This window comes from Leptodactylus fuscus, chromosome 2, assembly GCF_031893055.1.
Source record: "Leptodactylus fuscus isolate aLepFus1 chromosome 2, aLepFus1.hap2, whole genome shotgun sequence".
Lineage (NCBI taxonomy): Eukaryota > Metazoa > Chordata > Amphibia > Anura > Leptodactylidae > Leptodactylus > Leptodactylus fuscus.
Genome location: NC_134266.1, coordinates 68,006,376 through 68,019,635, shown reverse-complemented (window position 1 = coordinate 68,019,635; position 13,260 = coordinate 68,006,376). Strand labels below are relative to the sequence as shown.

Sequence of the window (13,260 nt, the reverse complement as noted above, 5' to 3'; positions counted from 1 at the left end):
GGCAGTTTGTACCATCATAGAGGCTTCTGATTGGCTCCAAATGTAATCAGCAGCAGGACAGTGACACCAAACATACAGCCAATGTCATTAAAAACTATCTTCAGCATAAAGAAGTGAAAGGGGTTCAGGAAGAGATCATCATCAAGTCTGTCTGGGATTACATTCAGTGACAGAGGGATTGGTTAAACCTACACCTACAGAAGATCTGTGGTTGGTTCTCCAAGATGTGTGGAATCACCTCCCTGCTGAGTTCCTTCAAAAACTGTGAGCAAGTGTACCTAGAAGAATTGCTGCTGTTTTGAAGGTAAAGTAAAGTTAAGTCACACCAAATATTGATTTGATTTAGATTTCTTTTTAGATCATTCTTTGCCCTCTCCTCTCCAATAGACACCCCAACCTTTAAACCAACATGCCCCCGCAGGAACCTCAACCGCCTTGACACCTGCACCCTCTCAGACTCTCTCCTACCACTCGCTGACATCTCACTCCAGGACACAGATGCCGCTGCTGCCTTCTAGAATACCACTATTACCTCAGCCCTTGATTCTGTGGCCCCCTACACATACACCAGAGCCTGACCGATCAATAGACAACCCTGGCACACTGACCTGATTAAAAAACTGAGACGTGCCTCGCGGGTTGCAGAACGCCTCTGGAAGAAAAGCCACTCCAAGGAGGATTTCCTCAGGTACAAAGAAGCAGTGCTCTCATTTAAGAACGCACTCACCTCTGCAAAGCAGGTCTACTTCACCACACTCTTATCTGCACTCTCTCGCAACCCCAAACAGCTATTCTCCACCTTCAACTCCCTCCTCCCGCCCCCCCTCCGACATCACTTATCTCAGCTGACGACTTTGCCGCTTACTTTAAAACTAAAATTGACACCATCAGAGACAGTCTCACCCTACTCCCCCGACAACCCCTCTACCCAACTACTTACTGTTCCTCATCCCTGACCTGTTTCTCCTCCATAACTGACGAAAAACTCTCCTCCCTAATCTCCAAATCCCACCTTACCTCCAGCGTGTTCGACCCAATCCAGTCACATCTCATCCCCAAACTCACTGAAGTCATTACTCCAGCCCTAACCCATCTCTTCAATCTATCCCTAACCAATGGATCCTTCCCCTCAGCCTTCAAACACGCCACTGTCACTCCTATACTTAAGAAACCGTCCCTCGACCCGTCCTCTCCTGCCAACTATCGTCCCATCTCACTGCTCCCATATGCCTCAAAACTGCTTGAGTAACATGTCCACTCCGAAACTCTCCTCCTATTTCCCATCCAACCTGCTCTTTGACAGACTTCAGTCAGGCTTCAGACCCCGGCACTCCACTGAAACTGCCCTAACAAAAGTCACTAATGACCTGCTAACCGCCAAAGCCAAGCGCCATTACTCTGTCCTTCTCCTCCTTGACCTCTCCTCTGCCTTTGACACAGTTGACCACTCCCTCCTGTTAGAAATTCTCTCATCCCTTGGTATCTCAGACCTGGCCCATTCCTGGATCTCCTCATACCTCACCGACCGCACATTCAGCGTCTCCCACTCGCACACCACCTCCTCACCTCGCCCTCTCTCTGTAGGCGTCCCCCAGGGCTCCGTCCTAGGACCCCTCCTGTTCTCCATCTACACCCTTGGCCTGGGCCAACTCGTAGAATCTCATGGCTTTCAGTACCACTGCTATGCCGATGACACCCAAATCTACATCTCTGGACCAGACATTACCTCCCTGCTGGCCAGAATTCCAGATTGTTTAGCGGCCGTAGCCTCCTTCCTCTCCTCCCGCTTTCTCAAACTCAACATGGAGAAAACAGAGTTTATCATCTTCAGCCCATCCTGTATGGCCCCTCCACCTGACCCATCTATCAAAGTTATTGGAACCACAATTACCCCTGTCCCACAGGCCCGATGCCTTGGGGTAACCCTGGACTCTGACCTATCCTTCAAACCACATATTCAAGCCCTCAACACCTCCTACCGCCTCCAGCTCAAGAACATCCACAGAATTCGCCCCTTCCTCACCCAGGAAACTACCAAGATGCTCGTCCAGGCCCTCATAATCTCCCGCCTAGACTACTGCAACACCCTTCTCCATGGACTAGAAAGCCATCCACAACCTGTCCCCTCCATATATCTCTGAACTAATCTCCCGCTACCTGCCCACACGTAACCTCACATCCTCCAATGACCTCCTGCTCCGCTCTGCTCTCATCCACTCCTCACACAACAGTCTCCAAGATTTCTCTTGTGCATATCCCATACTCTGGAACTCCTTACCACGACACATAAGACTGACCCCCACAATCACAGGCTTTAAGAAGGCCCTGAAGACTCACCTATTCAGGAAGGCCTACAACCTCCAATAACACTACTGTCACCACACCGCCATCTGTACAGTCTCCCCCTCTCCTTCTGTCTCTCCCCCTTCCCCCATAGATTGTAAGCCCTCGCGGGCAGGGCCCTCTACCCCACTGTGCCAGTCGGTCATTGTTAGTATTATATCTACCTGTATATTCTGTGTATTGTGTGTAACCCCCAAATGTAAAGCACCATGGAATTAATGGTGCTATATAAATAAATAAATAATAATAATAACAATCATCTTAAAGTTAAAGAGGACCTTTCACCATTTTGCCCACAGGCAGTTCTATATACTGCCGGAAAGCTGACAGTGCGCTGAGTTCAGTGCACTGTCGGCTTTCCCGATGTGGGCCCAGTGTGAAGAGCTTACGGTCCCGGTACCGTAGCTCTTCTATGGTCAGAAGGGCGTTTCTGACAGTTAGCCAGACGTCCTTCTTCACAGCACAGCCAATCGCGCTGTGCTGTGAGAGCCGGGAGGAACGCCCCCTCCCTCTGCTCGCAGTACTCGTCCATAGACGAGCATTATCAGGGAGGGAGGGGGGCGTTCCTCCCAGCTCTCACAGCACAGCGCGATTGGCTGTGCTGTGAAGAAGGACGTCTCTGGCTGTCAGAAACGCCCTTCTGACCATAGAAGAGCTACAGTACCGGGACCGTAAGCTCTTCACACCGGGCCCACATCGGGAAAGCCGACAGTGCGCTGAACTCAGCGCACTGTCAGCTTTCCGGCAGTATATAGAACTGCCTGTGGGCAAAATGGTGAAAGGTCCTCTTTAACACTTTTATATAGAAAAAAAAGAAAGTGAAAAAAGAAAGAAAGGCCAATGACTTAGTTTCAGTTTCCAAGATTAAAGTTGCCATTTTGATGGATTAATCCAAAATGAGTTTCGGAGTTGGCAGAATCTGAAATTTTTGAGAAATTTGGACCCAATTTGAGTGTACAGCTACAGCAACACTTTAAAGGGATTGTCCAGGTTTTGTTTACAAAAAAATGAAGTAAATCGTAATAATCCTTTAAAGGGGTTACGCCATGAGGCAGAATGTGGGTGCGACTCGTGGTGCCCTTCACTTCTATGGGAGTGCAAGAGATAGCCAAGTGCTGTAGTTTGAAGTGAATGGGAACCCTTTCCACCCAGCCTGGCTGCACTCCTCCAGGAGGTCAACCAAACTGCTGTCTAGTGGAGTAAAGTGACTCGCTCTGACTATGTGTACTTATAGAAGAAAGTTAGCCAAATGAGTGTTCAACTAAGCGATCTCCTATGTATGGCCCCTGTGGGGTTCTGCTCTCTAACGCCACCTACTGGATCCACGGCATAGCATGTAGTACCCACTCCATTCTAGCATTCCCCTTACTGTCAGAAAGTGAATAGCTATATAGTACGACAGCTTAGACCAGAATCACCCCACTGACTGTTACCTACACTATTCACTACATATCATGCGCCAGTCTCGGCTTCTGCCCGCCTCAAGTAACAGGTGAGCACCCAGCCGCACTCATACAAATAAAGTTGCGCGGAGAAGACACTAGAAAGCGGGCGTCGCGTTGATGACGTCATTGTCGCGCGTAGATGTAAACAAGTAATCGGTAGCATGGCGGCAGATACAGGGACTGTGAAACCTGCACGACCGAAAAAAGAGCCGCAGCCGCTGATTATCCCCAAGAATGCCACCGACGAGCAGAGGCTGAAGCTGGAGAGGCTGCTGAGGAACCCGGTAAGCGGGCAGGATCATAGTGCGGAGAAGTGGCCAGACCCTGGGACTTCTAAGCCACTGGCTGTGCTTAGAAGCTGGTTATTAGTGGCCTGCTGGGAGGGTGTATGGTTACTGCCCCTTAACCCCACATCCCCTCCCATTACAGCCTATTACTAGATTCTGCAGCCTGGCTGCTAGTTAGATCTACTGAATAGCTATTTCTAGATTGCTCAGGGCTAGAGCTCTCCATAGCTGATAGGATTTTTGCTATCTTAAGTTACAATAAATCCTATTTATTACAGGACAAGCTCGCTCCAATACCTGAAAGACCAAAAGAATGGACGCCAAGATCTGCTCCAGAGTTTGTTAGAGATGTAATGGGTAAATATGAACTACAAACACCTACATTACCATAGATGTGAACCGGGCTTTCCAATGAATGCCAATACTGCAGGAACAGGATAGCTATAGTGTGACTCCTTGGGATAAATCCTTAAAGAGGACCTTTCGTGACTTCCACCAATTCATGTTCTCAGTCATTAGACGCTGTCTCACTGATTCCAGCGCAGTTGGACTTTTTTTTTCTCTAGCCTTTGCCGTTCCTGAACAACAATCACAGTTCGTTTAGTCGCCTGATGTGCTATTCTAGCTCTGTAATGTCAGAAGAACAGTGTCAGACAGGAGAACTTGATTCAGAGCTCCAATCAGAGGCAGCCAGTGTCAGAGTTCAGAATCACACACCTTCCTGACAGTACAGAGCTGAAATAGCATATCAGGCACCAAAACTAACAGCAATGATTGCTTGGGAATGGCAGGAGCTAGAGAAAAAATTTCAACTGTGCCAGAATCAGTGGAGCAGTGCCTATTAAATGTAGCAACGAGCTGGACTCACTGGAGGTGGAGAAAGGTCCTCTTTAACGCCTTCCCAACATCTGGCATAGATGTAGAGTCTTTAAAGATGGCAGCTGCTCTGCTGTGGAGACTGATCGTGGGTATTTCAAGTCTGGACCCCTGCCCAAAGTTTAAAAAGTAAAAAGACCCCAGGGACCAGACCCCACTGGCCCATACTTTACAATCATTCAATTGCAGGTTCAAAATAGTAAATACAAGTTAAAAGGGAGGGAGTCAAAATGAAAAATTGCAAAATGCTACCACAGGAAGTGGTCAAAGGGTTTTTCTAAGCTTTTTTTTTTTTTTTTTTTTTTTTTATTTTAATGTAACTTCAGAATATTTTCTCAGTAACTGATCAGTGGGTGTCTGACATCCAGCCTCTCATTGAAAAGTTGCTTGGGACTGCTGCGAGACCAGGACTATACAGTATACAGAGCTGTAAGCAGAGGGCTCTTCACACGGTTTAGTCGATATGTGATGTAACACCAGCTAGGCTCACATTTATTTCAAGGGAACAGAGCCTCATTAATGTCGCACAGCCTCTATATAATGTACTATCTAGTTAAGTACCACTACTGAACAGCTAATTCAAGGGAGCTCTTCTCTACTGTAATGTTGCATGACCACTATACAATATACAGAGACATCTGGCCCCACAGCAATTCGCTGTTATTTGCTACAATTGCATCCACTTTGCTGTGACTGTAAAGCACTGCGGTTTTTTTTTTTTTCTGCCGTGGGCAAGCCGCCACATGGGCTCCCAGCCTCAGTCTGTAATTGTAGGAGACATTTTGTATAACCCCGCATTCTCACTGTGCAAATACTATGGTTGTATCAGAAAAAGACTAGGGTCTCCATTGTTTCTGGACAGAGTGCTTATGCGAGTCTGTGCCTTCAGGCAGCCTTAGAACGCCACAATAAAATTATGTTTTGTCTATATAGTAAGCTAATTTCACTGAGCTCCAAATATTTTTGTAGTTTTCGTTTTGCCCCTTTAAGTCATCCTGTCAATCTGACCAAATAAAAGGTGACTCCTTCGTGGTCATCATGTATAGCTTACTGACCCTTTTCTCTTTCAGGTTCCAGTGCTGGGGCTGGCAGCGGTGAGTTTCATGTTTATCGACACCTTCGTCGAAGAGAGTATCAGAGACAAGAATTTATGGATTCTATGTCTGAGCAGGTAAGATTTCAATATGATTAGATTACAATATGAGGCAAGTGATCTGGTGGTTGAAGTCTTTTCACTAGACAGCACTGTACTTGGTTGCTACTAGGAGCTTGCTGACACATGCACTACCTCCTCCATACTTCTGGGTTCTTTACCAGGACCATTTCCCTGGGCACTACGTTTTTTATATTTCCAGCCGTCACCTCACATACATATTCTACTGCCTGAGAAAGTTTCAATATCCTCTTGTATTATTCATGGTGGTTGGAACCACGTTTCGTATCATGGAATGTGTTCTGTGTGAATAAACTTAACAAGCAAGCTCAAATATCTGTAGTTCTCTCCATCCTTTCATACAAACACTTTACTTGGTTGTGGTTATATTTAGAGACTAGAAAGGCAAACGGCACACGTGGGAGATTATGACTGAAGTAACTGCCTACAGCAAACGTGTGAGAATCCTTGAAAACAGTTTTAACCAAACACTGGATTTTCTGTTGACAGCAAAGATTAGATGAAGAGTTCCAAAGGAAAATAAGGGAGAACCAAATCCAAGCTGAGGAAAGAACTGCTAAGCGAAGATTAAAACGGTAAGTCTTTGATTTTATTCAATGCTGATGGAAGTTGTTTGTGTTGGAAAATTTAAGTCAAATATATCACCCTGTGGTAGCTCGGCCTGCAGAAGCAGTACAATTGGTACATGAGCTGGCTCCGTCACATCTAGAATAATATGTGCAAAATGGATTATGGTCTCTAATGGAGTAAGGGTGATGTTACATTGTAGGTGTGGTTATACCTTACATAGACAATGAGAACGTGTAATGTATAATTAATAGTACATGATTGGTTATAAAGTTGTAACATAAGTTTTGGCACATAGCTATTGGATAAGGCACAGAAGAAGTCTCATCCTCCTTTATAGATTAGCTTTCTTCTAGGAGGACGAGCTTCCTGGACGGTGCCCAATGGTAGATGGAGAACAGGCACAAGCTGGCATCCCCCACAGGCGTTAATACATTCTTTTCTATAACTTGCTGGTAGACAATTCCCCAGTGTAAAATATTATTCAGATTTCTAATGGTATAAAGTTTCTTCAGATATTATGAACATTTTTCTTTGTGTGCTTGTAACATTGTTTCATTTTGTTTTGTTTTTTTAACTTTTTCTCCAATAGGTTAAAAAAGAAAGAGAAGAAAAAGGCAAAAAAATTGAGCACAAACGAAAAGGGTATGTTTAGCATTGTTTTATTGTGGGTTCTAAGGATAGTGAGAACAAGGATGCTACACACCACTGATTTAAGGGACTTTAATAAACAAGAATATAAGTAATAACTTCCATCCAATTGGGGGTAACCATATACCATGTGTGGTGACTGATATGCAAGGATTATAGTAAACCAAGCAGAGATCTAAAGTTAAATGGTTTAGGTAACATGAAGTGCACTCAATCTTTATGCACTTTTAGCCCCTCACCCTAATCTATAAAACTTTCCATAAGTTGAGATAAGGGTCTGTGTTGTGTATAGGTCTTATGGCCACTGTATTGGAATGTGACCTTAGACCTTGTACAACAGGATACAAAGCTAGAATTGAAGTAGAAGTAGCATCAAGAAGAAAAAATAACCTTTTGTTTATGGAGTCGAAGACCCTAATGAATACCATTATTTGACTTGAGCATGGAGGATACCATAAGAGGAGACCCCTCAGAAAAAAATAAAAGGTATGGGGAATTTAGAGATGAGCGAGTACTGTTCTAATCAGCCGATCTGAACAGCACGCTCGCATAGAAATGAATGGACGTAGCCGGCATGCGGGGGGTTAAGCGGCCGGCCGCCGTCAAAGCGGAAGTACCAGGTGCATCCATTCATTTCTATGGAGCGTGCTGTTCGGATCGGCTGATCCGAATAGTACTCGCTCATCTCTAATGGGGATCTTGGATAGACACCCCAGGGCTTACTTTGGGAGTTCTACTGAGACACAGAGTGTTTACAAAGGGAGTAGCAGGCCTATTTCATATCTCCTAAGCATTTACTCTCCTAGACATTTGGAGATAGATGGTGTTTGGACTTGATTGAGGTTCGCCAAGAGACAGTTTGGTCAAGTAATGCCCTTGCAGACTCTATTAAATGAATGGAACATGCTTTCTTGGAGTAGTGGTGGCTATTGACAGTATAGAAACAAAGAAAAATATTGTGCAATATATATATGATTCACCTATCATATCCCATCATGAGTTTAACTAGTAGCATTTAGTTACTAATTGCTAATTTCATGGCTAGGCTATACATATTATATCTTGGAAATGCCCTCACACTACCGTTGGATTCGGTTATGAAGGTGTCTTGCCTGGCTACTTATGTGCAGTATATCCTGTGAGGGTACAGCTCTTGATCTGCTTGGTAATCAGGCACCACACAGTTAGTTATGATGCAGCATATAATGTGTGACCATGCTTGAGCCCACTGATCTGTTTCTAATTCTAATATATTCATTTATTTTCAGCTGGCTCCACAAATGCCAAGAATGAGCAGGAAGCAGAAGCTAGTGCTGGAAATTCAGAAGAAGAAGATTCTGATGAATAGTTCCAGTCCGAAGATGAATATTTATTATGGACTTTATTTGCATATATACATCTTATACTCCCCCTCCTCAATTACCAACCTGTAGTTTTGGGAGTTTCATATCTAATAAGACCATTCCAAAATTATCACAACTTTTTTTTTTGTAGAGGATTACATTTATATAGCTTCACATTTTACCAACTTGTTGGGGTGTTATGGCTAGATTGTTCCGTGCTTAGAGAAATCTGATATTGGACTATGTACTATCAAAAAGCCCATCAGCTCTGCAAAAGGGAAAAATGTTTCAACAACTCCTTGTCAAAATCTAAGTATACTGAGCGTTCTGCAGTGATCATGATACACAAGAGGATGCCTGGCTTGTTGGTCCGAGCCTTGCTATGGACATATTTAAGAAAATATTACCCCTAAAACATGGAATTGGATACAACAGGAGAGGAGAAATAAAGTATTTTCTTTATTCCGTTTTGATCCTCAGGACATATTGCCGTGGACATTCCTGCAGCTACAAATTGCGCACACACAGTACTAGCATAGTCTATGGTTATTTCATAAAGGAAGACTATTTTAAAGGGGTATTCCCACGTTGCATACTCACCAGTTTTCGTTGCTGTAAAATCTTCCGTCTTCCTGCTTTGTTGCGTCATTGGTGGGCAGGGTTACATATGCAAAGCCAGCGGCGAGATGCCGCTGGCCCTGCGTGCACGCTCAGAGATGGTGAGACCAGTCTAGCCTTCACAATGCGAATACAGACCCGGCATCCGCTGTAATAGAGAGGCGGATGCCGGGGAGAGTTAGACGCTGGCACAGATGCCTGCAACATCGCTATGCTCCTGCCCTGCATGAAGCCATCAGCGGCAGGAGCGATGCTGTTATTCCGCTCCTCCGCCCCAACCCCTTTGCAGAATAGTTTCATTTGCATATCCATGTACAGTACATGGCCACACTAAAAAAATTTATTTTTTTCATGGTTGGATAGAATGTTCTTAACTGACAAATAAAGAACATCTTAAATCCTCTGCTATAGGGAATTACTAATATATATTTTCTTGAAGATGTTCTGTCTCCTTATAATAACGATATTTTGTACTATGTGTAGTAAAGAGTTTGCATAATGAATTGTGCAAGGTTACTCACTTCTCCCAGACTCCAGTGCTGGTCTTTAGGCCTCTTTAATGAAGTCACAGATTGCTGAAACCTGTAATTGAGCTTCAACGGTCACATGGGTCACAATTCATAATGATGCTGTAACTCCTGTGATCGCTGATGCCCAATTACAACTCTGCAGTTGCCATGCCAGGGTGGGTGTACTGTAATGATTGCATCACACTATAGTCGGAAGTGATGGAACTGTGTTTTGTTTTTCTAATTGGCGAGGTATAAGCTTCTGGTTGTAATGTAATGCAAGTTTGCAGTAGTCAAGATGTCCTTATACACTAAGGCTATATTCACATCACCTGAAAATCGGCAGAGAAAAAAAAAAGTCTTGCACAGAGGACTTGTTTTCCTCTGCTGGTCTCAGTTTTAAAATGTTGAATTATAGTCAATGGGGTCTGTCGGACTCTGTATGTAACCAATATTTTAGCAGTCTGTCTCTTCTTGGTTTAGGTCGTCCAATGGACAAGGACAATGGAGAGACAGCCCTAGTGTGAACTGAGCATAAGTGGTAGGATTTGCTAAAAAACATATTGAATGTGTATGTCCAGCTTTAGTAATCAGATTTTTGTAATCTGTAACAGTATAACAAAAAGTGAAGGCAAAAAGTATAAAAAAAATAAACTCACATTTTATGTAATGCTTTTGATTTATTAACATTAAATTAAGCTTTAGAGGAATCTAAAATAATTTATAAAAACACCTTATGTGACAACTACCATTTTATCTATAAAAATTACCTTGTGGCATTCAGAAGTAAAAGAACAGTGTCTATAATGCAGAATGGACACAATAAAGTGAACCTCTCACCATGAAAATGCAGTTCAGTCTGCACCATGTTATAGAGCAGGAGGAGCACAGTAGATTGAAATTAGTTTTTTGGGAAATAATTCTGTATAACTTGTATTTTTTCATTCATATAATTTTCTTCACTGTTTAGAAACCGTCATCTAGTCATGGGGGTGGTCCTATGAGTTAACTGATAACCCACTATATGCAAAGTTCCATCCCCATAACAAGTAACATATCAGACATATACTGTAGCAAGTGACATACTCCGTATAGGAACACAGTGCATTTTTTTAAGGTGACGGGATCCTTGTAAAGGCTATTTTTACAGTCATAAACCTTTATTGTTCCAAAGTGTATCAAAAATTAAAATAAAGCAACATCACACAAGCTCCTGAATAAAACGTTGTTACCGCAGCTTGTACACACATCGAACTTGGCAGTCTCATCCTGCTGACTTAATATCTTCCATCTATTTTCTATGGTTTGTTACATACATTTGTTAAGTGATAGATGTATCCACATCCACATGAAGACTCCGAGCAATACTCAGTGCAGGGCTTCATGCTGCTCAGGGTTTGAAATCTAAATGGAAATTTACAAATCTGATGCCAAAGCAATTCAAAATATATATTATAAAGTACATACGAGTGTTGCATCTTTAAACAGGCTTTCCTTGGAATCCAAGAGCTATATCCAGTAGCAGTTGTCCTTGTGATTCTTCTTTGCCCCCTGTCCTGAACTCTGCTGACAGTTCTCTAAATGTACTGCAGACTCTGCGCTGCTTGATGTGTTCCCGGTGGATTGCATGCATCCAGTTATAACGCGCATCTCCGTATATAACCACCATTGACCTTCGTGGTAGATGTATGGCTACTTCCACATCACTGTATGGAACTAATGTCTTCGATGTGCTATGAGCCGTATCACCCTGGAGAACTGACTGTACATTAGTCACATTGTTATTCTGTGAACAGATTCCATTTAGTTCACTATCTTGATTCATGGAACTGAACAGCTGCAGGGTGTCCATAGAAGCACTTGTCATTGTGAGCACTGTATCGGCTAGAAGATTTAGGCTAACTAGTCTCTCACCCCAAAGCCATGAATCATCAAAGTGGGGGTCAATAGCAGATCCCCGGTCAGCATTATAATCCAGATTACATTGCTCAACAGGTAGGAACCCTTTCAGGACAGTGTGACCCTTCATTCTTTCCCAGAGCATCTTGCTAAAACTTGGAAGACCAGTGAAGCCGGCAACTTTTATTTTTTGCTTCTTAAAATTCACCTTTGGACCAAAATCCTGCAGACACATAAAGTGGAAAGTATCAATATCCGTAATAAAACTTAACTTTTATTGATCAATGTTCCTGTTTCCTTAGCTAGACCGCCCACTACACTCTCAGCAGCCATCATTAAAATATTAGCTATCCACCACACCTCCCTTTCACACTCACTGCCCCCCTCCCTTTTTCCCTAGCTAGCCAGCCCACTTCACCATCAGCAGCCAGGCGGCTCACGCATGTGCAATAGCTCTCAACCAGACAGGAGACGGCAGGAAATAAAGGCAAGTATGCTGGGTGGGGTGTAGTGACGGGACGGGAAGTTAGGAGATAGGAGGGGAGGGCTGGGGACAGGAGGAGTGTAGTGAAGAGAGAGGATGGAAATGATGGGATGGGAGGAGTGTAGTGGGGGGGAGGGGAGGAGAAACAGGAGGATATAGTATGTGACCCTGTCTCCGAAAACGGTGAGATGGAGAGTCTGGGGATACTATGAACAAGTGCCTGGGGTGGTCACGTGACTGCCCCCGCCCCAGCAATCATGGTAAATATTCACCTTTGCTATAATAGTTATAAACTTATATACTTATTTACTTTATAAAGTAGCTAGGGGTGTGTGTTTCCTTTAATGTCAATGTTTTTTTTTTTTTTTTGGACAACCCCTTTAATATAAAAAAAAAAATTGATCGGCTTCTGTCCATTTTTTATTTATTTATTTTTATCAGACACAAAAATATACTATTATTTTCTGTCTACGGCAAAAAAATTGCTGAGTTTTTATTAACATTAATCTCTATGAAAACAAATGACCATTCATTTGCTGTCTCTGTTAAGTCAATCAGCTAAACAGATGTAAAAAAAAGGTGATCTGAATGAAGGCTAAACCGGATACATCATCAATGGCATCACAAAGTTTCTATGCCAATAGTTTATATTATCTACAATAATGGCACTGTATCCAGGAAACAGTAATGCCTTAAAGAGGAACTTTCATGGTTTGGGGCACAGGCAGTTCTATATACTGCTGGAAAGTTCAGCGCACTGAGTTCAGCGCACTGTTGGCTTTCCTGATCTGTGCCCCGGGTAAAGAGCTAGCGGTACCGGTACCGTAGCTCTTTACAGTCAGAAGGGCGTTCCTGACAGTTTGTCAGGAACATCCTTCTCCACAGCAGCGCCTATCGCACTGTACAGAATGAGCGGGGAGGAACGCCCCCTCCCTCTGCTCACAGTGCTCGTCCATAGACGAGTATTATCAGGAGGGGAGGGGGCGTTCCTCCCCGCTCACACTGTACAGTGCGATAGGCGCTGCTGTGGAGAAGGACGTTTCTGACTGTCAAGAAACGCCCTT

General features: G+C 43.7%; 2 protein-coding genes and 1 long non-coding RNA gene across 4 annotated transcripts in view; 1 reads left to right on the top strand and 2 right to left on the bottom strand.

Annotated features, from left to right (window-relative positions):
• Positions 1-2,418, bottom strand: part of LOC142194681 (uncharacterized) — a 431,520-nt gene extending 429,102 nt beyond the window's left edge. For both annotated transcript variants that reach the window (XR_012715043.1, XR_012715044.1), the window contains exon 1: positions 2,359-2,418. This is a non-coding gene — a long non-coding RNA (uncharacterized LOC142194681). The remainder of the gene's footprint in view (positions 1-2,358) is intronic.
• A 1,510-nt stretch (positions 2,419-3,928) lies between these two features.
• On the top strand, positions 3,929-10,419 carry PRKRIP1 (PRKR interacting protein 1). The gene is made up of 6 exons (XM_075263959.1): positions 3,929-4,072; positions 4,354-4,432; positions 6,022-6,122; positions 6,615-6,700; positions 7,285-7,337; positions 8,612-10,419. The coding sequence occupies exons 1-6, from the start codon at positions 3,950-3,952 to the stop codon at positions 8,689-8,691; spliced, it is 522 nt and encodes a 173-aa protein (XP_075120060.1). The 5' UTR covers positions 3,929-3,949; the 3' UTR covers positions 8,692-10,419.
• Positions 10,420-10,552: 133 nt separating this feature from the next.
• Positions 10,553-13,260, bottom strand: part of ALKBH4 (alkB homolog 4, lysine demethylase) — a 276,815-nt gene continuing 274,107 nt past the window's right edge. Inside the window, exon 3 of the mRNA XM_075262654.1 lies at positions 10,553-11,935. Within this exon, the coding sequence (XP_075118755.1) occupies positions 11,294-11,935 (642 nt within the window). The 3' untranslated portion in view covers positions 10,553-11,293. The remainder of the gene's footprint in view (positions 11,936-13,260) is intronic.